General features: G+C 21.4%; 3 protein-coding genes across 15 annotated transcripts in view; 1 reads left to right on the forward strand and 2 right to left on the reverse strand.

The window, feature by feature from the left end:
• The first annotated feature begins 618 nt into the window (after positions 1-618).
• On the forward strand, positions 619-1,515 carry LOC129610049 (GEL complex subunit OPTI). The gene is made up of 3 exons (XM_055522368.1): positions 619-865; positions 920-1,023; positions 1,080-1,515. Exons 1-3 carry the CDS (start codon positions 758-760, stop codon positions 1,273-1,275), a joined length of 408 nt encoding a protein of 135 aa, XP_055378343.1. The 5' UTR covers positions 619-757; the 3' UTR covers positions 1,276-1,515.
• Positions 1,505-2,681, reverse strand: LOC129610048 (sentrin-specific protease 8). Of its 2 annotated transcripts, none has more exons than XM_055522366.1 (2): positions 2,548-2,681; positions 1,505-2,458 (listed from the first exon to the last, which is right to left on the reverse strand). In XM_055522366.1, the coding sequence occupies exon 2, from the start codon at positions 2,352-2,354 to the stop codon at positions 1,710-1,712; it is 645 nt and encodes a 214-aa protein (XP_055378341.1). In that variant the 5' UTR covers positions 2,355-2,458; positions 2,548-2,681; the 3' UTR covers positions 1,505-1,709. The 2 variants fall into 2 exon arrangements, with proteins under 2 accessions (XP_055378341.1, XP_055378342.1); XM_055522367.1 differs by having other exon boundaries at positions 2,525-2,647.
• A 5,039-nt stretch (positions 2,682-7,720) lies between these two features.
• Positions 7,721-25,100, reverse strand: part of LOC129610026 (F-actin-uncapping protein LRRC16A) — an 85,135-nt gene continuing 67,755 nt past the window's right edge. For 3 of the 12 annotated variants that reach the window (XM_055522336.1, XM_055522335.1, XM_055522331.1), the window contains 18 exons: positions 23,022-23,158; positions 22,654-22,905; positions 22,353-22,450; positions 21,112-21,153; positions 19,432-19,619; positions 19,277-19,354; positions 19,020-19,201; positions 18,806-18,957; positions 17,757-18,741; positions 16,139-16,301; positions 15,466-15,534; positions 14,174-14,194; positions 12,271-12,808; positions 11,853-12,197; positions 11,677-11,781; positions 11,503-11,559; positions 10,025-10,350; positions 7,721-9,358 (listed from right to left, as the gene is read on the reverse strand). In XM_055522336.1, coding sequence (XP_055378311.1) covers positions 9,257-9,358; positions 10,025-10,350; positions 11,503-11,559; positions 11,677-11,781; positions 11,853-12,197; positions 12,271-12,808; positions 14,174-14,194; positions 15,466-15,534; positions 16,139-16,301; positions 17,757-18,741; positions 18,806-18,957; positions 19,020-19,201; positions 19,277-19,354; positions 19,432-19,619; positions 21,112-21,153; positions 22,353-22,450; positions 22,654-22,905; positions 23,022-23,158 — 3,840 coding nt within the window. In that variant the 3' untranslated portion in view covers positions 7,721-9,256. Of the gene's footprint in view, positions 9,359-10,024; positions 10,351-10,382; positions 10,830-11,502; positions 11,560-11,676; positions 11,782-11,852; positions 12,198-12,270; positions 12,809-14,173; positions 14,195-15,465; positions 15,535-16,138; positions 16,302-17,756; positions 18,742-18,805; positions 18,958-19,019; positions 19,202-19,276; positions 19,355-19,431; positions 19,620-21,111; positions 21,154-22,352; positions 22,451-22,653; positions 22,906-23,021; positions 23,159-25,100 lie in introns of those variants that run through there. The other 9 variants (XM_055522337.1, XM_055522333.1, XM_055522338.1 and 6 more) reach the window with 7 other exon arrangements.

Here is a 25,100-nt window from a genome sequence, read left to right on the forward strand (position 1 = left end):
TTTGACTTATTGTAGCCCCCCCACTCTCCCGTCTATAATATCCCCGTCCCAATCCCAAAGCCGGAGATATCCCTAAGGGAGTTGGACATTATAGGGTATTTACAAAATCAGCTAGTGGTTTTCCTTTGTACATATATTTTAGATACTTACGAAAAGTAAAAAAAAAATGTGAAGGATGAGCACTCTTCAACTGTAGTAAATACTTAGTAATTGATTACTAAGTATGACTGTAGTAATAGTAATTGATTACAAATTATTGCTAAACCTTTACCTTACCTCACCACACACAAAACGCAAACTAAAATAAATTGAAATTTTATTGATTTAATAAAACCCATACTCATACTGTCATTCAGTATTCTCTAAGTAGTCTAAATAAGCGTATAAGTAGCACCAAGTCAATTAAATTCACTAATTCGTAACGCACACATCAACATTTACTTAATCATTATCTGTCTCCAAATGTGTATTTACGATAAAATTGTAAACGGTGCCTTTCAATTATAATTTTACAGCCTCATTCAAAAATAGTTACCAAACCATATAAAGAAAACATCCAGGCAACACCAAAATTTTATTTTTAAGGTAAAATGTCACAAAAATTTTAACAACATTCGACGTCACTTTTGGTTCATAATCAAATCATCATTAATAATCATGTGGAAAGAACGTTTTATAAATTTTTTATAGTAATTTTGATTTCTTACATATAGAATACTATTTTCTAAGTGAAAATTTATATTGGAATTTCAAAAATATGTCTAATAAGAACAGCATTTCAGAAAAAGGTCATAATCTTAAAGCAAAATCACTGAAAGACATATTTTCCCGTGCTGTAACTAAGTCATCAGAATGGCCTGATAAAGTATGTCAATTGAAATTAATTATGCAGAAATTTTAATAACACATATATTTTTAGGACGAGTTTCTAGATGTGATTTATTGGTCGAGACAAGTTATTGGAATAATTTTAGGAATAATATGGGGTGTGATACCACTTAAGGGCTTCCTGGGCTTAGTATTGTAAGAAATTGTATATTATTGTTCATTGTTATGGTATAGGCTTATTCGCGTTTTAGGTTCGCTGGTATCAGTTGTGCTATTGTTTATCTATATTCAATTAACTTTCAATCAGTTGATGAAGAAGAATATGGTGGAGCATGGGAGTTAGTTAAGGAAGGATTTATGACATCTTTTGCTGGCTTTTTAGTTACATGGATTATATTTTACACGGGTCTACATTATGATAGTATAATTGCAAATAGAGAGTTTTAAAAAATTTGTTATATAAATTTTTAAGGAGCTCTTTAAAGATTTTGGGCATTTTTTTTTTTATTTTGTCGATTCTAGTAAATTTTTGTATACCGTTTTTTTATTGAATATTCAAAATTTAATTTTAATTGATAAATGCGGGTGCATATAAATGTCTGCCATTAAGAAAATTGTGTTAAATATCTTGTAAATCTTTACAAAAATCTAAGGCAATATGTAATAAAACAGTGAATAAAATTTCTACTTCTTAGTTAGTTTTAATTATATAAGGAAAACTGTATAATTATTTACAACATAAAATAATTATTGAGAGAATTATGGTATTTAACTTTAATAATTATATTAAAAACAAATATATTTCAAGTTTAATTAATTTTTCTATTTAACAAAAATATTTCAAGTGAAGGTTTTCAATAAATTAATAAAACTAAAAATTTTTAGTAAACTTTGCCTCCTAAAGAAGAAATTATTTTTAAAATGTCTTTACGTTTACGAACGATAGCATCATGATTTAAAGATTCAATTCCATTTACACATTCAAAACGATTAATATGGCTCGCTATGTGATCTGCCATTGCCAAAACATGAATACCACAGTCATATGCATTGGTTTGTTGCAAACATTTCATTGGTTTGCACAACGCGTTTTTACAATTTAAGGCATCTTTTAGCTTTTTTACAAATATTTGACAATGTGAATAATTAGAATTTCCAGATGAATCAAAGTGTAAAAAAATTTTTTCTGGCCTTGAGAATACTAATAAACTCCAATGGGAACCACCTGCCATATGACTATCATTATCGTTTAATGGAAAGAATATAAATGATTTTCTTTCAGCTTCTAGGGGCGATAAAAATATATGCAAATCTGAATCAGGAACAATTTTAATGCATTGCGTTACTTCCGGTGATATAAACAAAATATCAGAATTGTTTTTATATTTGAATTTTTCTAAATATTCAAAATAAAATGAAATTATCTGATCATTGAGCCAATGTGGACCTTGAAGCAATTGGATGTCACTTTCTCGTAATAAGCTTTCATGAAAACTTAAAACAATTGGGTCAGTATTAGACCCCATTATACAATTAAAGTTTTCTTTTTTGGCAATTATAAAGTTGTCTTAACCAAAATATGCATTTAATACGTTTCCATTTGATTTCCAATTTGACTTAATTGAATAATCTAAAATTAGAAATAAAATATGTGAACTTATTTCAATTAATGTTAATAAAAATTAACATTAGGTACCTTTATTTTCTAGTAGCACTTACCTCAATATTTTGTTTAAAAATTTAACTTGCGTTGTTTGTAAAATACAAAACATTAAATTTATTTTTGAAAATAAATAAACAAATTTTGTGTTTACATAAGTCAGCTGTGACAATTTTGAAAATCTAGGGTAAAATGAAAATAGTGTACAGAGACATCTTTAAGGAATTTATTTAAAAGTATTAAGTTCTTAGTGTACCGAGTTTTTGTAATCGAAATGAAAAGAAAAACCACATTTAAAAAAAAAAAATTTGCAAATATATCGTAATTCTAGTTATGGTGTACTAAATTCCTTTTTTACTTTTTGATTTTATTTATCTCAGCTTTTGTATCGAGACGAAATCAGAAAACAAATCCTTGATATGGAGCTTCATATTTTCTATTAAAACAAAAATATATGTATTTAAATGGATATAAAGAATATATTATTTGTATTTTCGAAAGTGATTTCCGATTCGAACAAAACGGTAGATTATCATTACCCACAAGAATGCCATTTAGCCCATTTGATTTAAATCGAAAGTAACCGGCAACGAAATTACTTTAAATCAAATGGGCAACGAATTGTCAAAATAGTACGGTCAAAACCGCAAATGTTCGCAAATAATACACGAGCTCCATCTTTTGTAATTGTAACATGCTCAAACGGTAAAATTTTGCACGAAAAAAGAAACGGAAAAAAATTTAAATTTTGTTTAGATTTTTAATTTTCGTTTGTTGTTTATAAATTTAAAGGTAAAAAAAATCCTTTTCGATTGAAATTATTTGGAATAGACATTTTCAGAATGTTTTCAAATGTCTTCAGAGTGTTTTCATCCCTAATTTATTTTAATAAAATTTTATACTATCTTTTAATGAAGATTATGTTCAATTGAGCAAAACCATTGTACATATAATTTGTAGTTATACACAGAAGACAATTTTTGTAATTACAACTACTTTTTCAGAAACCTGCTAGTTAGTTTTATGTTTTTTAATTTAAAATAATTTGTAAAATTATAAACTATATACACAAAGGTAATTCTCGAAAAAAAAAAACAAATATTAAGTAGCTTTTGGACAAATAACGTCTTATTTATAATTTAACAGCTGTATGAAAATAAGTTAGTATGGCTGATATCAATAATTGGGATTTAGTCTAATTATTGAACCAATATAGAACCAATATATAGAATAAAGTTTTTGAAGCTTTTACGATAAATATCAATATCACTTAATGATTCGATACTCAGAATAAGCCCAAATAATATAAACACTGATTTGGATTGATGGATGGAAGCGCTAATATAGCCTTTGTCTTTTGCATATAAATTTTAGATTTCTGTAGTTAATGTTCCTCATTATGTTGTCGGGCATTTTGTCAATATCAGTTTAGATTGTTAATGGTTTTTTCTTAGTTTAATGCACATAATTAAATAAAAGAAAAATATTTATTTCAATATATTTTTTTTCTAAAGAACTTTATTTTGAAATTTTCTTTTTTTTTTTAAATAATTCATTTGTAATTTCTTAAAATAATAAATACGTTCGGATTTTCAAAATTTTTTTTTTGTTCCTTTTTGTTTTTTTTTTGTTTTGTGTGTGTTTTCTTATACTGTTTTTAACTTTAATTTTAATTGTACGACTTAAAAATTAATTTAATTTTTTAGTTTGATTTCTTTCTTTTGCATTGTCAAACTTCAATAAAATTTTTCTGCATTATTTGATTTTTTTTTATTTTATTTTATCTATATAATTTCGTCCATTTTTCAATTAATTCTAATTTAAGCTTTCTCAAATATTATTTATTTGTTTGACTTACTAAAATTATTTATTTTTCATTTTTATTTTTTCAAATTTTTAAGAGTTATGGTAATCTTAAAAACTAATGTGTTTTTATTTATTTTTTTTATAGATTGTTCTCTTTTTTTTTTTTTTGTTATATAAATTTACATTTATTATTTTAACTTGTAATTTATTGTTAATCTAATTCAAATAGTCCGTAAGTAATCGTTTTTAATTAATATTTTAAACTGAATTTTGTTTTTATTAATTACGTTTTTTTTTCTATCTTTTAATTTATTCTGTAGTTTTATCCAATATAATTTTATACATACCGTTGTTGTTTTTATATTTTTTTTTCGAAAAATGCTTTTTTAATACGAATTTTTATAAGTATACATATTTGATAATAAAATGTGTACATTTATGGCTTTTTTATATTGAAAATAGAAATTATAGAATAGAATAAAGAAATTTATTTTTCTCTTTTAAAAAAACTTTTAAACAACATAAATAATTTTATTTGAAATATTCATTACTTTTTTATTGACTGGAATTAAGTTATTCGAAATTTAGTTGAACAATAATTTAAGACATACTTTTTTATTAATCAGGGCCTTATAGCACCAACAACTTTTAGAAAAACTTTTAGAAAAAACTTAAGAAAAAGTAAAGAGTGGTTGGAGGAATTGGGCCCTGATTCGTTTAAAAATTTTAAGAATGTTAGGAGAAGAAACGAAAAACTATTTTCTTATTTATTGCTTCCCAATATTATTTTCATTTAATTGTATTCTCGTGTTGATTTTTTTACAAATTTTTAATATTGAGAACAAAATTGAAGGAGAAAATTTGAATGTCTTAATACTTTTCAATATAAACTAAAATACAAACTAAGTACACATATTTTAAACAGTACGATTTTTTTTTAAATAGAATTCTATAAAATTATAAAAATAATTGGCAGTTATTTCTTACCTTTGTTGTCGGACCGGGCCACCGTTTTGAAAAAATCTTTTATAATTTAATATTTTTTTAAAATCCTTAATTATTTTATGTGTGTTTGTCAATAACAGTTCTCAAATAAAAATTTTAATTTACTTTAAATTTGTATTAAATTTCAATTAAAATTGTAAGGACTTTTGGGTTTTTATAAATTATATTCTTATTACTTTTTTTTATTTAATTTAAAAAATGAATGTAGGTATAAGTATTAAAAATTAAATCGAAAATGAAAATTTAGATTAATATTTAAGATATTTTTAAAATTTCGTTTAATATTTTTTTTTTATTTTTAAACGTAATATAATATTTTTAATTTGTGATTTTTATATAGTAAATCATTAAATAAGAGAAAAAAACTACAAAAATTGTTGAATAAAATGTTATTAAAATATTAAATTAAAATTTTAATTAAATTGATGTACTAATATTGTTGAATATTAAAAAAATAGGTACACTTATTTATGATATTTTATTTTTTTTTCGGATTTAATAATGTCTTTATTTATACATATATGTACTCATATCAAATTTTTATATTGTTTTGCTTTACTTTACATTTAGTTTTATTCTTGAAAGAAAACAAAAACCTTTACTTAAATTACAAGAGTATAAAAAATAATTTTATTTTAATATTTAAATTTTTTTTTCTGTTTTTTTTTTATTACTTAATTTTTTCTTTCTACATAATACTTGTCTTTTTTCACATAATTAATATTTAAAAAAAAAAAAAAAAGAAAGAACATTAAAATTTTAAAAGCAAAAACTGAAAATTTTAAAATATAATAATAATCACAGGATATAAAAATTTTAAAAAAATATTTAATAAATTTACAATATTTTATAAAATGTTTTTGTTTTTTTTTATAATTGTAAAAAAAATAATTACTTAAAAATACATAGATCAGGCTCTTTTTTTTTTTTTGCTTATTACTGTTGTTTTTTAATTTTTTCACTTGTTCAATACAATTAATAGAATATTTTAATTTTTTTTATAATTTTAAGAATTAATTCAATATTAATATTCATATATTATTTAATTAGATTTTAGAATAAAATATTATTTAAATTTTAAACTTCAATGTTTAAAAGAACAAGGGAAAAAAAATGTATTTTTCTTTTAATTAAATCTGTTAAATCTATATGCGATCTAAAAAGAAATATAAATTAAATTTACAAGAAATATAAATTAAATTGTTTCGGATGATGAAAATATTTTGATTTCAAAACTGATTTAGTACACAATTAATAGAAATTTCAGTTTAAATAAATTGTAATTGTTTCTTAATATTTTAATTACTGCAATTTTGAAGCTATAGACATAAAAATAATTTCATTAACATAGTTTTATAATATATTATGAAAAAAGGAATTTGTTTTAGAATAAAATTTTGTGAATAATTAAAAATTTGATTCTTTAATAACTTATTATTAATTATTATAGAAATTAGATTATACATTTTATATAATTATTACAAAACAGCAGTTTTTGTTTTTGAATTATGAAAACTTTTTGCTTTTATTTTTTTTTTCCATTTTTAAAGTTTAATAAAATACTATGGTAAAATAGTTTGATTTATAATAAAATATACAATGATATTGTAATAGCTATATTATTTGTATATAATTTTACAAAAAAATTATTTACGGAAATTTAAAAAAAATTACTTAATAAAAGTATAAAAATGGTACAAAAAGCGAGTGAAAATTACAAACAAAATGCAATTTATGCTATATATGTATGTACTTATGTATTAAAAAATAATACAAAAATATTGTATATTACAATAATTAATATAATATTACATATAATAGCCTTTTAATCAAGTGAAAGATATTAAATTAATGATAAATTTTATCAGAATTTTAATTATTTAGTTATTTAAATGAGAAAGAACAAAAAAAAAACGCTTTTAAAGATTTTAATTATATTTTATTAATTAAATACAATAATTAAAATTAATTATCATTTATTATTCATATTTTCTTCTAGAAAACAAAAAATAATAATAATTCAAAATATTTTATAAATAGCCTTAATTATTTAATTTATATTAATTAACATTTTATCATCCCAAATTACACATTATTTTTTAAAATTATAATTATTATTTTTTATTTTCTTTTCTTTTGACTACAAATATTTATTATGTAATAATAATTTTTTGACTATAATCTTATTAAATGACTTTGATTGATTTTTTGATTTCTTCAAAATTGTATATTAATTAATTTAAAATTATGCGTCTATAATAAAAATATTGTGTATAAAAAAAAAAGATTTTAGCAATTTTATTTTTATTTATTTTTTATAAAAAATTAATTCCAACTTTTTTTTAAATATATAATTAATCAAAAATTTTGTTTTTTTTTTTCTATAATAATTATTAAATTAAATTAAATTGAAAATTGGCACTTAAAAAATTTGGTTAAATGTTTTTAATTATTTTTCATTTTCTTTATTTAATTTTTTAGTTCTAAATTTTAAATATTGGTTTTTATTATAATAATAATATTCAATTTTAATTATTTTTTATTTTACTCTATTATTAATTACTATAAAAATCGGTTTATATTAAATTTAGAAAATATATTAAAAAAAAAATAAAAAAAAAATTAATATAATTAAAAAATTATATGTGTAAAATTATATTTATAAAAAGTAATTGCACAATAATCGTTTGCAATAAAAATTTTTGATTTTTTTTATACTTCTTCATAAAGTGGGCGCTTTTAATCGTTTATTACATATTTTTGTTTTCTACTTTTCTCAATTAAAATACATATTATTATAGTGTTAATTTAAAAATTTTGATTTTTTAAAAAATTATTTTGATAATTTTTTACTTAATTGAAAATCATGCGTGTATCAATAAAATTGCTTTTGCATTAATAAAACTGATATCGTTTAAATATTTTGCCTTACATTATGAAAATTGCACACTTCTGGGGGTTAAAAAAAATTTTTTGTTTTAATTAAATTTATTTTTATTAAAACCAAAATTATTTATATTTTAAAACAAGTTTTTTTTTTAAATCACTTTAGCCAAAACAAAAAAAATTGAATTGAATAGAATTTTATCAAACTGCACTTAAGTAATTAGGCGCAGCCGAATAAAAAAAGTCAATAAATTAAAAATAAAGGTTTAATAACCAAACAAAATACATACTAAAGAATTATGAGATTGAAACAATCTCGTGACTCCTTTTCTCCTTGGTACTGGAAAAGTTTTTTTTTCTAATTTATTATAATAAACGATTAAGGATACAGTAATTTATTTCCAAAATTTTATTTAATAATTTCGAATCGGAAATCCTTTTTAAGTAATTATGTATAAGTTAATTAAAATTGTATCCTGCAATATTAAAATCTCATGATAGATATTTCGATATATCCATATACAATATAATATGGAATCTATTGATTTTAATCTTATTATTGTAAAATGTCTTTTTTATAATATGCTATAGAATCAAAACATTTTCATATTGTTACATGACATGGGTAAAACTTAAATATTTACAATTCAAAGACAAAGCCTGAATTTATTAAATAATTATAATAATTTTTAAAAGACTATAATTAAAATAATATAAAGATAAAAAATTATTTTTTCTGTTTTTTATTTTTTTTATGAAAATGATGGATTTCCGATTTTATTCCTTTACTTATTTAAATATTTTATAAATTACAACAAATAATATTTCTAATTTTTTACCTAATTGAATATTAATTATTAATTTTTTTATTTTATTCAATAATAATATTGTATTTTTACTGTATGTAGATATTTCTCAAAATTAACATCGCCTTTTTTTTTGTTAAATATTTATATATAATTTTAAATATTTATTTAATTTATTTGTTCTTTTTGTTTCTAAATTTCCTTTTTTATTAATTATTTTTTTTCTTCTAATTTTATGTATGTATATATTTTTTATGAATTTATTCTAAACGTCGACAGCATCTTCACTTGTATAATGGGTTTGTATTGAATCTCTAATCATAGTTCGACGAAAAGCTGACTTTTGGAGACCTTCAACTAATGTCTCCTGTGTAATTATTTTTTTAGTTAACAACAATTGCCACATAAAAGAAAAAATAAAATTTATTTTGTTAAATCATTATAAAACGTTTTTTTAATGAAAAAATTAATTTTTTAAAAGCATCTTTTTGAAAATGAAAAATGAAATATTAAATGACAATTACGGTTTAAAATAAAATATCGGAAAGTTCTAAATGAATAAATGGATTTGATGTGTCAAACTTAAAAAATAATAATTAATGTTTTTTTTTTAGTAAATAATAAAGAATAATAAATTTATTTATTCTTTGTTCACTTTAAAAACTACATATATAACTTACTTTCGAAAATACAAAAAAGCATATTAATTTTTTATTAAGTAAATAAAAATTGTTATTTATTAGTAATAACAGAAATAATAATATATATATATATATATAGAATAATTTATAGAAGTAATAATAAGTGCATAATGAATTTGATTAATTTTAATTGCATACATAATTTATAATTTGATATTTATGATTAGTAATAAATGTTACATGCAGTGATTTGCAATAACTACAACTTAAAATAACTATATTGTATTTAAAAAAATAAAATAAATTAATAGTTAATTAAAATAAAAAAAAAAGACAAACAAACAAAAAATTAAAGAAAAAAAAAAACAAAAAATTTTAAAACAGTTTCAAACCTCAAATATCGATGATATTGGTTTACCGGCTATTCTTTTCACATTTCCCATAACAACATTTGGGTTATCAGAATTTTTAATATCATCATTATTATTTTCTTTTCCATTCATTGTTGTTATTTTCGTTTTAGAATGAACTGAAGACATTGAAGTTATTGTAGTAGAAGTATTAGAAGTAGTACTAGTAGTATTAGAACTGCTTATAGTTTCTGTAGTTGTTATATGTGATTTTAATAAACTTTCAGAATTTCCATTTGAATTTCTTTGTGCGCTTATGCAATTATTAAGTTTTGAACGTGGAAGAACTTGAGGTTTTTTTGGTAGTTCTAATTATTATATTATAAATATTTAACCAAAATAAAAAAAAAAAATTATGATGCAAAAATTAAAATAAAAATAATACAAAAATTAATATGGAAATAAAATAAATAAATAAATCAAAAGTAAAATCAAATTAAAAATCATTATGATATAAAATTATGACAAAAATAAAAATAAAACAAAACATGCACAAGATCATTTTTTGAAAATTTACAAAAAGAAAAATTCATGCTTTGAAAAATTAAATAAAAAAATTTTTTTTTTTTGCCTTCTTGTAATTTCAAATTAATTTATGAACTAATTATAGGGGTTTAATTGGAAAAAAAAAATCAAAAATATTTTCTAGTTTCGGTATATTCAGAACTTTACATTCCGAACTTCCTTCAGTAATGTGAAATACAATAATTTGCTCGAAGATTTAAACTTTTTTCTTTTTAAATTTTGAAAGTATTTCAGTGAGTTTTAGTTTATCTAAAAAGAGAAACTAGATTTAAGAAAATAATTAGAGAATTTTAATAAATATTTTAAAGCAAATATTAATTTTATGAAAAGGAATTTAGTCATTTTAAAATAACAAGCTGCTATATTAAATTATAGCTTGAATTTGCTAAATTTTGAAACTGGAAATTTCAAATAAAAAATGGATTAGAAATGAAAAAATTAATATTTGCTTTCTTAATTCTTTTTTTTTTTGATTTCATTCGAGTCAAAAATGAGTTTAAACATTTTTTATTTTGGAGAAAATAGAAGTTTTAAGCATATTCTTAAAATTAAGAAATCAATTAAAAGAAAATTAAATTTGTCTGAAAACATTTTGATTGAGTATTGAGTTTCTTCTATTTATTTATTTACTATTGGATTTGTTCTTTATTTTCAACCATAAAAAACTATACCTACATATTTGTATATTTAATATTATCATAAATATTACATTTTATATAAAAAGAAATAATAGTAATAATTTTTGTTTTTAAACATAACAAAAAAATTATATTATTATCTACTACATATATATGTGCATTTTTTTTGAAAATTTTCTTTTAAGAAGATAAATTAATAAGAGTAGTACATATTAATCTTTTGGTCTTTTTCAAATATAAATTGATAGATTTAAGAATATTTTTTTAAAAAGAACTTTTTAATGTAATATTTCTTACCCATTCTATTGAGGCCAGCTGCCATTTCTCTTACTGACTTTTTTTCAAGACAAGCACCTTAAATGTTATTAATCACAAAAAATTTTAATTACAAAAATACGTATATTATTTAACTTTATTATTAACAGTTGACAAATTAAAAATTTGAATCACTGTTGATATTAGTTAATTTACCTGGTGTAATGCCAACTATACTTCCACCGGTTGATAAAGCTGTTCCTGGGCTAATACCAACAATAGATCCACCACCTGATTGCCCAAAAGGTACAACATCAACATCTAAAATTGTAATAATTTTATAAGAATGTTTTATTTTAATTCATAATCTGAATCTTATTTAAAAAATTTACCTTCATCTAATTTTTCTGGGGTTGTTTTACTCGATTCTGAATTAAAATCTCCAGATTTAGGTTCATTACCAACAACTGACCATGGTCGTGGTTTTTGTAAAACAATTGGTGTTCTTACAATACCATTGCCCGTTTTAACAATAACACAATCAGTATTCATATGATTTTTTATAGAATCATTACTAGGTGAACGAACTTTATCGTCGTTACTGTTAACCGGTACAGATAATCGATCATCTGGACCACCTTCAGTTTTCATTTTGACTAGTGGTGATTTTCTTCCAATTAACGGGGAATATTTTTCTAAATTATCTGAAGATCGAGACCGTGTTGTCCATGCCACGCCTTAGTTTTATGTAAAATGAATTGTATTAAATTACTTTTAATTATAATTTTTAATAATAATAAATTAATTTACCTTTTAGTAATGGAGAGCTTCTATCCAATTTAATTGGTTTTCTTTCCTCTAAAATCGGTGTTGTTTCTTCTGATGTTAAATGCTGGAATTTACCATTCTCATCGCGGCTCATCGTTGGACTATCTACAAAACTTAATGAACTGCATTCTTCTGAGGTAGGTGAAACTAATGGTGTTAATGTGGTTGGTGTTACTGAGCCAGGTCGAAAGAATTGTTCTAAACCTTCACCAAATTCTCTTGTTGCAACTTCAGCTAAATGAGGGCGTGTTGGCGCTCGTGTTTTAGCACGTTTTGGTCTTCCCTTGACTAAATGTTGTAATTGAAACGATGCACTCGGGAGCTCTGTTATAGAATCGCAGCATTCGTCATCACGATCATTTCCACCGGCACCACCACCTGGTGAGGTATTTGAGCTTCGATGTGATGATGGTGATTCAAGTAAATCAGGAATATGACCTAAACTTAAGTTTTCAACAACTGATTGAGGTCGAACCTTACGTGCAATTGATCTTCTTTTTGATGGTAAATGCGGTGTAGCCTAAAATTTTAATAATATCAAAATTATTTTTTTGTTGTATTTTCTTTAGATATCGTATTACAGTGACTGGATATTTATTTGAAAAAGCCAAGACGAAAATCCAATATTAAAATTAAAATATTTAAAAATAATTTTTTTTTTTGAATGGTTACAAGAATGTGCGTTTGAAAAATGAATTTGGTTGTAAAGAAAAGCGATAAAATATATTTTTTTATTGTGATTTAATATTAGTGTAGTATACATAAAAACAAAATTTATAAAAGTTAAATAGAAATTAAAAATAATATAAAACATTGTAATTTGTGTTGTATATAGAAAACAATTAGAACTTTTAAAATCAGATTGATTTTTCCTCTATAATAAAGAAAAATAACTACATTTAAATAACATTAAACTAGTTTTCCATTAAAATATAACTTTTTTACAAACTATTTAATTAAATATAATGATTGAAAATTAAGATTTCTTTGAAAACTTCTTTTTCAAACAGAAGAGTATGTTCCATAATATAATTTTTGACTAAAAAGTATAATAAAAGCATAAAAACTAATAATATGGGGAGGAATTTAAATAATATGCAATTATCGCATTAGTTTTATATCAATTCTACATGATGTTGCTGATCTTTGTTAACTATATACTTTGTGCCTTAAAATATAAAATTTATTTGGACTTTTTCAAAATTTTATAAAATTGACCAGAATTTATTAATCTGTTTGATTTTGTTATATTAAATATTGATCAATTTACTTGTTTAGTGTAAATTACTTTATTATTTAAAAGTCAAACTAAATGCTTTTAAAAAAGTGAAATACTCCAAGTAGAATTCCTCGAAGATGTTTTCCTTAATTTACTAAAATTTCTTTTCTTCTAAAATTTTAGCTAAATTTTTTACATATATACAAAATACATAAATATTTCAAAAATTTGTTTCTCATTTAGACCGTAATAATATATCAAAATAAAATAACACTAAGTTCTAATTTTTAAATTTTTCGACACAACTATTTTTTCACTTTAACTTTTTATTTGTTTGAGTTTGAATGAAAAGAAAATAAAGAAATTCTGAGAAAATTAAGAGAACAGAAAAAAATTAGGGTGGATATTTAAATTTTTAGAAAAAATCATTAAAAACATTAAACAAAAAATTATTAAAAATAAAAAATAATTGCGAACTCTAGAAATTATATAAAATTAAATGGATAAAAAGACCAGTTTTATTAGTAGAAATTATAAAAGAGTAAACACATAAAGTCAGAAAACTTGTATAGGCCAAACAATAAAAAAAAAAAAATAAAGTTAAATAATTTTTTCATAAACTACAGAAATTAATGTAGATTATTTTGTATGAACATAACTACTTACAAGGTTTAGATATTCCAATTTCTGTAAACGGATGGGTGGTAGAGTAGGTGAATTTTATATATATATATATATATATATATTTATATATTTTTAATTTTGTTTTTTTTATGGAAAATTGATAGCATGATGGGAAGACAAAAATATAATCAACAATAAACAATTTTGTGTGATATGAATGTACATAACAATTTGTTGTTGTTGTTTTTTTTAATTTATAATTTTATTTAAATTTAATTCAATAAAAAAAAAATTAAAATAAAATGAAAAAATGAAATTCTTAAAAACTATTTGAAATTAAATCAATGCTACATTATCTATTATTTTATAATAAATCAATAATTATAATGTAATATTACTGATATAATTAAAATTAAAATGATTTTTATATAAATATTTTATATTAAATAAATGTAAAATTTATTCACCTTGTGTTCTAGAATGTATTAATATGGTAATCAAATTAATTTAGAAATCTTCCTTAAGTAAAATTTTTGTAATTATTGTTTAAATTTAATTTTTATGATTTAATTACAGTATTAGTAGATTTAAGAACACTTTAGTAGATTCGTAATTGTAAAATTGTATTAAAAAGCTTTAGAAACAAAATTGTAAATTTCATTATAATTAATTTGCTCTTCATTGCAAATTTTATAAATTAAAATTATACCAAAATATTAATTTTTGAAAATATTACAATATTTCTCAGTAATATTCAATTATATTTTTTTATTTAAACAAATATTTTATATAATTTTTGATTTATTTAAAATGATTATTTTAAAAAACATAACTTTTAAATATAAAATTTATAAATATGTATTTAAAATTTTTATTTACAAAATAGTTTTTTCTTTTTTGCTTTCTTTTGAAATCAATTATAAATAAAATTTTGTGTTTTTTTTTTAAAGCATAATATTTTTTTTTGAATATAAAAACAAAAGCATAACTTTATGATAAAAATTAAAAATTAATGAAATTGTATGCATGTATATATAAAAAATGTAAAAGATAATTAAAAAAAAAATGTTATTTAATTTTAATTTGTGATGAATATTGTATAAATTTATATTCAGAAATAATGTGTAAATGCTTTGAAATTTTATTCAAAATGAAATTAATGTATTAATCTTTCGAAAATTCATTAATGAAATATGTGAAAAAAATAAAATAATTTAAATTTGTTTAAAAAAGAAATGTTAAATGATTTTTTTTAAGTTTCTTTCTTCTCATACTATATTGTACTTTTTTTTTATTTGATGAATATGATTTGGAAAAGAAGTCTTGACACTTACAGTTGGTGAATCAAGTCCCAATTTTGGTAAATTTAAACCACGTGAACGGGATGTAAAACCATCGGCATCCTAAAATTAAGAAAATTAATAAATCAGTATTTATTAATAATATTTGGAAATAGGTTTAAATTTTATATTTTAAAAATATCTATTGTATACAAATAAAACTTTTTAACAATTTAACCGTGTATGAATATCATGTCGACAGATAGAATTAATATCAAAGATAAAAGTATAGCGTTCGATAAAAATTTATAATCAAGAAAAAACATTCGACATAAATTATCCTACAATTATACGAGATTATCAAACACAAAAAAAAAAAAAACAAGCAAAGATTTTTTTTTTTAAAGTTCGTTACCATAATGTTAAACGCTTTAGTTTTAATAAATATTAACATATGTACTTTAAAGATATCAATATCAAGGAAAATTTCATAGGTACAAATTTAAAAATAATAATTCAAGTTTACATTTTCAATACTATTGAATAACCGCACTCTTTTCAAATAATTTTTGGAGCGATAAAATACCGTCTTGCTAAATCAAATATACATGATACGGTCATTATCATCATAATTTAATCAAAAAATAAATTTTTTTCATTTAAAAAAGAAAAAATTATTATATGATATCATATTAAATAGCATTATATAAATTTTAAATGGTCTTACATGACTTGAACGGCTTCGAACAATATCTGGTGTTTGTGGTTCATCTAATAATACTGATGGTGAATCGGATATACCTAAACCACGTCTATATCTTGTTAATGCATCTATAACTTCATCAGTAGCACGATCTGATATTGTTGCTGCTAATGATTGTTCTATTTCACTAAAAATTATTAAAAAGTTTTATTATTGTTAATTATTAAATTTAAACAAATATATTTACTTTTCTTCTAAATTTTCATAATTATTTTTTGTGGTATTTTGTTCACAACAAATATCAAAACAAAAAATTTTTCTAAAAAACGACATTACAAATTCAGTGCGTAATATAGCACTGAAATTAGCTTAAAAAAAAGAATCACAATGAGAAATTTATGAAAATGAAAAAATGAGAATTTTTAATTTTTTTATCAGTACAAGTTCTTATCTAATAATTCGTTTTTTTTTTTTCGCAAAGAATATTATTTAGATAATTTTTCTATAACATAATTAGATTTTCTCTTTTTTGTAACAGGAAAAATGTATTTTTTTTTTTTTTTTTTGAAGATAACAAAATTTAATAATGAATTTTTATAAAACTTTATTGAAATTGGCAGGAATGAACTATATACGAAAACCACAACAATTCATTTTAACGAGCTTAGTCAGTCAATATGTCGCTGTTGAATGTTAACCATTTTTAATGAATCATAAAATGTGAACAAAATAAGAAGTGTATTAATATACTGAGATGAATAATCAAACAACATACATATAGTGTTTTACATAGACATTATTAAGTGTTATATTTAATTATTGTATTTTATTATAATATTTATAACAAAAGAATTTGTTATTAGTATTAGTTGGAAATGCAGAAATAAGCACTAGTAGCCATTAGGGTATTTAAAAACTATAACTTTAATAAAATTTTGATATTAATTAAAATAAAATTATATGAATAATTGAAATATTTTAAAATGGGGATGCATATTATGACGAATGTCTATTCCACATTTTCAAGTTTGGTAGACAAAATACGCAATGGCTTGTAGAGACAAATATTCTGTAACATTTTATGTTGAAAAATCGCAAATACACAAAAAAATGTCTTTCTAAAATTATGCACATAAAATTTTTTAATTAAATTCAATTATGAATGCATTTAAAAAAAATGGCTAATCTAAATAAATTATCGAAAAATTATTCTAATAACATCAACTTCTAAATTTTATATTGGTAATTCAAGTCAAACCATTTTTTATTATTTGGAAAAAACAAAAATATAGAAAATAATTGAAAAACGTTTCTAGTATATTTAAAAAATCCATTGACCCAATATCAAAAAAACAAAAATTAAAAACAAAATATTTGAAATGATTCAATAAAAATCAATCTTCACAATAACGTTGACTTTCCTTTACTGTCGCAATAGTAGTTTAGTATAACAAATATATCTGGTTTTAATATTATTTTTTATCTTTATATTATTATATTCGTAAACGCAAAAGTAAATAAAAATAAGTGTATTCGTCATTCTATATAAGAGAAAACAACAATAACATTTTTGATAAAACAAATTTTTTTGTTGGATTAAACAAATGAAAAATTTTGTTAAAAACGCAAAATTTTTACTTACCTAATTTTGTTCATTATTTCGCTACCAGCATTATTAACCAAGCAGTTTTGCAAAAATTCTTCATTAATATCTAAACGTTCAGTTAAATTCTTTCTCAAATCACTAACAACATTTTGACTACCCAATGTTTTCGGGCATTGTTCAATACCTGTTCTTAACATTATATCCATTGTATCTTCTAAATAACCATGAATAGATTTATTTAAATCACTAGCAATACGTGTTAATTTCATTTCAATTGGATGCGGTTCGCTACGTACAGTCTCTTGAAGTTTTGGCATTAATTGTTTACAATTTTCAGCATCATCAATTAAACGTTGTACAGCTGATGCGCTATCACTACCACGCGCCAAAGATATAGTTTCTTGTGTTTCGGTAACTAGCCTATCAACTAATTGATGTGTTGATGATAACATAAAACCATGTTGCAAACGAAAACCTTGCCCAGTTGTTCTTTTCAAACCATTTGCATTTCTTTGTAATAGTTCCTGCATTTTTCTCATAACAGCATCTGTTTTTTCTGGATGATTTTTTAATGATGGTGCTATATCAAATACCGGGAACGGTATACAACGCATTGATGAATTATGCTCTAAAGCATATACAATATCAGCATAGCCCTGTAATGTTATATTATTTCGATCTAATAATATTGTACGTAATTTACTATTGATTTGCAAAGCTTTTGCTAATAGACGAGCTCCAATATCACCCATATAATTTCCACTTATATCCAATCTTTGCAAACTTTGATTACTTCCTAAGGCATTTATAAAATCATGTATATCTGTTTTTAGTTTATTATCAGATAAAACTAATTCAGCAAGTGGAAAATCATCTTTTTGTATTAGATTAACTAAAGCATCCATTACTGGTATTATATATTTTGGTTTCATACCAACTAAGCTTCGATTCATATATAAAGATCTTATTGATGGATTCTTTGAGATCTCTGTTAATATTAATGCTAATTCGGAGTCAAAATCTAAAAATAAAATAAAGTCATTATAAATTTATTTTTATATTTTTCAGAGAAAAAAAATACATACTATTGTCACTTATATCTAATGTTTGCAGAACACGTACTCCATGTATACATGACTCTAGAACGTGTGCACCATGTGTACCTAACGAGTTACTACTAAGATCTAGGTACAGTCCAGTTGTTGACTGATTACATGCCAATCCAAGTAATAAATTTCTATGAAATCAATTTAAAATTAGATTTTTTTTGCAGAAAGAAATTTAATTGACTATATTTACTTTAAAGCGTCCATTGGTAATTTACAGCCAGCAATATTAAGATGTTTTAAACTTAATGTGCTCATAAAGAATTGTTTAAAAGATGGTGGAAGTTCTTTGCCTTTTTTCGTGCTGAACGAATTATGTGAAACATTTAAATGAGCTAAATGTGTTACACAACCACGTAATAGGGCACCAAATAACTAAAAATAAAATATGAAATTTATTATTATTATACATTTAATAGCTTAAGCAATCCAAAATTTTATAAAGCTTACATTTTCCAAAGTTGTATCAGTCGAAGCCAAATTTAAATATTCCAAAACATTTGGTTGCCCCAGAAAATTAAGTAAATTCTAAAATATTTTTGTTTTTTTAAGCATTTTATTGCCTTTATATTTATCATAATAGCTTTTTTATAAGTATTATTTACCGTAACATCATCTTTGAGACTATTCCCACTTAAATCTAAATATGTTAGTGAACTAGAAATTGTTTGATTTAACGATAATGAGTGCGACATTTGATTGACTCCTTTTGATGTTAAACCACAATGTGATAAAGCTAATTTACATAGGCCTTTTGATATCTTTGCTATCGGGCCAGCTAAATGGATTGCGCCTAAAAAAATTTTTATAAAAAGAAATATATTATTATAATTTTCAAAATTTTAATTAAGGTTATAAACATATTTTTCTTATTTTGAGGTTTGTTATTAAAATTAAGTATAATTAAGCTGAAAAAGCTTTTCATTTATATAAAACGGAACAAAACGAAAAAAAAAATTAATTTTATTATTGAAAACATCTATATTTTTTTTAATATATTAGTTAATTAGTTTATTTATAAAAGGTATTTAACATTTTAGTTAAATATTATGTATAAATTTTTTTTTACATAAAAATATTTAGTATTTCATGCATAAATATGATAAATCAAAATTAATTATAGTTTATGTAATTTTCATTAATATAATTTATAATAACATTAATTTAAATTTTTAACACTGAAGTATTAAAGGGTTATTTAATAAAAATTATCATTTTATATGGGTTTAAAAATATTTTAACAACCGGCAAAGAATTTTAGCGAGATGTGTACAGTGGTAGAATATTTGTGGACAGAGAAATATTAAGAAAAAGTATACAAGGTTCCTACTCTAACTATTACTTTATTTTAACGAAAAGAAATTTTAGTTTGAGTTACTGAGTTATCAATGTTTCGCCAATTTTTTACAATAAGTTATTGAATTTTGAAATTCCAGTAAAGTTTATATACATTATATTTACAAAAATTATTAAAGCCACTCAAAACTAAAACGATTTTATTTCCAAATAATGACATATTGTAAAGCTGCATGCATTTTTTAATTTATAATGGGCGGTCTTGTTAAAAAAAAAAAAGACTAATCCCCCATATTGTGTTCTGTTTTGAGATGATGGGATATTATTTAAAAATATTCAATATAGAATTGCAAATTTTGGAATTGATTTTTTTCAAAAAATTACAAAATTTTTAAATAACAACCCATTATGTCAAATGAATAACAGGATATGGGTGAATGTATTAGCACAATTTGCTTTAGAAATATGATCCAGATTCAAAATTAGTTTTTTTGTTAAAAAAAGGTTTAAAAAGGTAATGAGATGCCTAATATAACATCTGGAATGTGAGGCATACTTGAAATTAATTTCTTTAATTAAAGCCAGAATTATGAATTTTTGCAAAACTGCATTCAAATTAATATTAACACACTATTATAACAAAAAACATATTTAAATAAAATATTAACAATTAACATCTAGTTTTAGTAAAATTATTAAATATTAGAAAAACTAATAAATAGTTAAATTTAAACGGCTAAGTTAATTGGATGATTAATTTTTGTTTTTTAAATTTTGTTATTGAAAAAATTCGCATTCAAATTAATTGAATTAGAAATTGGTTAAGAAAATTTTACAAACAAAAAATTAAATTGAGCCATTTTTATATTAAAAACAAAAATAAACAATTAGAAAGAAAAAAAAAAATAAAAATAACTACAGCTTTTCTAAAATGTTTGTTTTTTGCGTTAATTTTTTTTTTTGCATTTTCTTTTGTATTATTTTCAAACCTTGAACAATTTTCCCAACTAGGGCACATATTGAACTTGCACCTACGATAAATTAATGTTTAAAAGATATTTTCAGTAATCTTTTCTGTTTTTTTTTTTTAAGTTTTATTTTTGTATTTTATGTTAAAAAATAAATTATTAATTATATGTAATGAATAATGTGAAAGTAACAAACAATATTAGAGTTTTTAAAGAAAAAAAAGTATAAATAATAAAGAAATTCATTGTTTTGTTAAATAAATTTACTGCTTTTGTAAGTAGATTTTGTGATTATATATGTTTATTTATAATTAAAACAGTATTCTAAAAATTTGTAATTAAAGAAATATTAAGTAATAATATGAAAATAAATGGAAATTCTTTAATTTAAATTTAGTTAATATCTAAAATTTTATAAATGCAATTTATAGTTTAAATTCGTATTGTTAAGATCAAATGGTAAAAAATTTTGGAAATAAAAATTTTGAATTCCTGACTAGAATTGTATTTAAATATTTCATTCTTTTCATATATTTGATTCTTTTCAATTCCATTATAATTGATAATTCTTTTTGAACTCTTAAAAAATAAAGGTATAATTTGTTATAATTATAAATTATAATTATAATTTGTTCTAGCTATTTGATTTTATTAACATAAAAATAAGAAAAATTTTTGCTCTGTATTACAATTTAAAACGAGTTTTAACATCGAGTTTATTAAATAACAATAATTTCTATTAGAATTAACAATTTGAATTGCAAAATTTATAATGTAATTTAAGATTTTGCATTTTAAAATTTATAATTTTTAATTAACCAAAATAAGTTATTTGATATAATAATAAAATTTAAATATCCTTCTCCTCCTATTTTCAATGAAAATTAATTTTATTCAAAAGATTCATATAAAACCTAATTTTACCTACTTACATTTTGTAGAACTTACATTATGTAGAAGAAAGAAAGAGTTTAAATTACAAAAGAAAAAAAAATCATTTTATAATAGGTTTTTGAAGATACAAATATAATAATTAAGTATATAATATATACATGTGTACATAATATATTATATATATAAACTTTTAAATACTTTTATAATAATTTACTAATTAAAAAAATAATTTATTTGTGTATAAAAGAATTTTAAAAAAGAAGTATATGTTTTGGTGATAATTTTTGATAATGTTGTTTCAATGACATCAGAGGCTGTATTCAATTTATATACTTAATAATTTTTTCCGCATTACAAATATAACATACCTTTGTCCTCAATTAAATTATGACTTAAATCGATGGTGCGAATAGCGGGGTTATTATTAGTAATCACAGATACAGCTAACTTATGAAGAAAATCCGACCTAAAAATTAATAATAAATAAGTTAATAAAATATGCAAAATAGTAGCATATTAATTTAGAAAAAGCATAGTTTTAGGCGATTTTTTTTTTTTTTTAAATAGTGTTCTTAGAATGTTTTTCTCAAAAAACTAATAAATTTCTGATAGTGCAAAATTTTGAGTATTTTGAGAAATTAAAAAATAATTATTATGTTATTTATATACCTTAATCCTAATGCTTCTAAATGTAATTCTTCTAGCCACATTGAGCGTTTTAATACATGTAATATCCTGTCCAGTGTTTCATGTGACAGTCGCATATGAGCAACTTTTAAACCACGAAAAAATGTATTATATTCCAATGCTGATACAATAGCCATTAAGTCTTTTGGTTCCAAATGATCAAAATCTCTTAAATTTAATATACGTGTATCATGTGATAAATATATTGTATCAATATCCCAAGCAACTTCCTCTCTAAAAATATAAATATAATTAAAAATAATTAAAACACAATAAAATATTTTAAATAATTTTTTTTTTTAATATAACATTATTTAATTTTTTTATTGTTATTTTGCTTTTCGACTAACCTATATGGGACACCATGAAAATCACACATACACGCATATTGTGTACTAAAACCACCGCATGGACCAACATTTCTTGGATCAGCTGGTCTTAATTCATCAGAAAATATTGTTTCACGTTCTGTTGGCTGAATATCAACCTAAAAATATAGAAACAAAAAACAAATAATTGATATTATTTACTGTTGAAGAAACATTTTTAATTATATTTTTAATATTATTGATAATTAAATTAATTGATAGTATAAAGGAACAGTATTATTTCTTAGTTTACCAACCAATTAAAATATATGTATGGCTTCCGTTTGCCATTGCATTATGATAAGCTAATCAAACTGATTAGGAGTAATTGTCACAGTAATTCAATTTAAATTCGGCTCGATAGAAGTACTTTTTCACACAAATATCATACAACTCCGAGAATACAACGCGCTTAAAGCATTTATGTAATAATTAATAGCAAAATGAAAGTTTTCTAAAAAACAAAAATTTTTTTTTTCTTCATTTTCCACATAATTAAATCTTAATTTTATATTTATTGTGACAAATAATTTAATAAATTTTAACAATAGTATAAAAGGTAATTTGATACAAAATTGAAAATTAAATATTTAAAATAAAAAAAAATTTTATTGTTTTTGATTAATATTTTGATCAGATTTTGTAAATTAATTTTAAAACGTGAAGAAAATTTGTTTGTGTATATTAAATAAATTTGTTTAATTGTACAAATAATTCAAGATAAGTCAAGTATGAAGACAGACTTAGATGTTTTATTTATTTTTTTCAAATCACTTAAATTAAAATGTTAATAAATGAATAGATAAGCAGAAAATCATAAAATGATTCGGAAAACAAATGAATTAATTGAGTTAATAATAAAACAAAAAAAAAAAACGTTAAACTTTTTTTTTTTATTTTAACAAATTGGCAGGTTAATGTTCATTTAGTATAGAGTCCAATTTTTATATTAAAAAGTGAAATCAAAATTATTCGGCTTAGTTGCTTCTTAGGTATGTAAAAAAAAGTTCAAATAAAAATTAAATAAGAAATAATTTGAAAATTGAATGAAAACAGCTTATTTGATTAGATTAATAATTGAGTAATAAGAGTGCCCAAAAGAGCCTCAATTTTATTATGTATTGATTGAAAATTTTTATTTATAAAACTCATGATTTTATTCTAGAAATAGTTTTTAGAATTACAAATAAATCTGAATGTTTATTTCATTGTCCTTATTTTTTCGCATTAATCTAAAATGAAGAAATCAAATAAAGGGTCTTTCAAATCCTACAATTCAGTTATAATCTTAAAATTCATTTGATAGCTGCAACATTGCTCACTAATGTTATTAACATATACGTATATCGACATTTAATAAAGAATTTGAAAAATAGACCTTTAGTTCAATTAGCTGAACTGTTTTTGTTTTACATATCAAAAATGTTTTATCCGATTGAAATGGAATTAAGGGTAGAATAATGTAATTTTACTAACATATCTCACTTCATTTTTAAAAATTTTATTTATTCATTGTTGCATATTAAGACTACTTGTAAAAGTACATTCTGCAGTAATAATAAACTCAAATCAGCTGAATTTTACATATTTTTCCCTTTAATTCAATATAAAATATGTTTTTTATTTTTGTTTGAATTATAATTTGATCCATTTTTAATTTTTTTTTAAATAAGATGAAATATCCATAGAAATCTAAATTATTATTCTATTTTTATTGAATATTATTATTTTAACCATTTTAAACCATTATTCATATATAAAATATAGATTACAGCATATGAAATTACATTGTCAGTATCAGGAACACAAACTGTCAGTAATAGACACAAACATTTGCGGATAGGTCAATATTAGGAACATTTTTTCTTTTCATATTTAATCGAAAAACCATAAATTAAAAAATATTTTGATTAAATAATTTTATAAAAAACATTATTCGCAATTTTCTAAATTATTCAAAAAATCAGAAAAACGATCACTTATTGTGTTCCACATATAAAATATCTCACACCAAAGTTGAATTTGTTGCGAAATATGTTAGTAATAGGGACACTCACCTTA

This window comes from Condylostylus longicornis, unplaced genomic scaffold (assembly GCF_029603195.1).
Source record: "Condylostylus longicornis isolate FDR11 unplaced genomic scaffold, ASM2960319v2 ptg000043l, whole genome shotgun sequence".
NCBI lineage: Eukaryota > Metazoa > Arthropoda > Insecta > Diptera > Dolichopodidae > Condylostylus > Condylostylus longicornis.

What these genes read in the sequence shown, in the direction of transcription:
- LOC129610049 (XM_055522368.1), top strand. Translation starts at nt 758, where the DNA reads ATGTCTAATAAGAACAGCATTTCAGAAAAAGGTCATAATCTTAAAGCA. An exon ending in CATCAGAATGGCCTGATAAA is followed by an intron (nt 866 to 919) that starts GTATGTCAATTG and finishes ATATATTTTTAG; the next exon opens with GACGAGTTTCTAGATGTGAT. An exon ending in GGCTTCCTGGGCTTAGTATT is followed by an intron (nt 1,024 to 1,079) that starts GTAAGAAATTGT and finishes TTCGCGTTTTAG; the next exon opens with GTTCGCTGGTATCAGTTGTG.
- LOC129610048 (XM_055522366.1), bottom strand. Translation starts at nt 2,354, where the DNA reads ATGGGGTCTAATACTGACCCAATTGTTTTAAGTTTTCATGAAAGCTTA.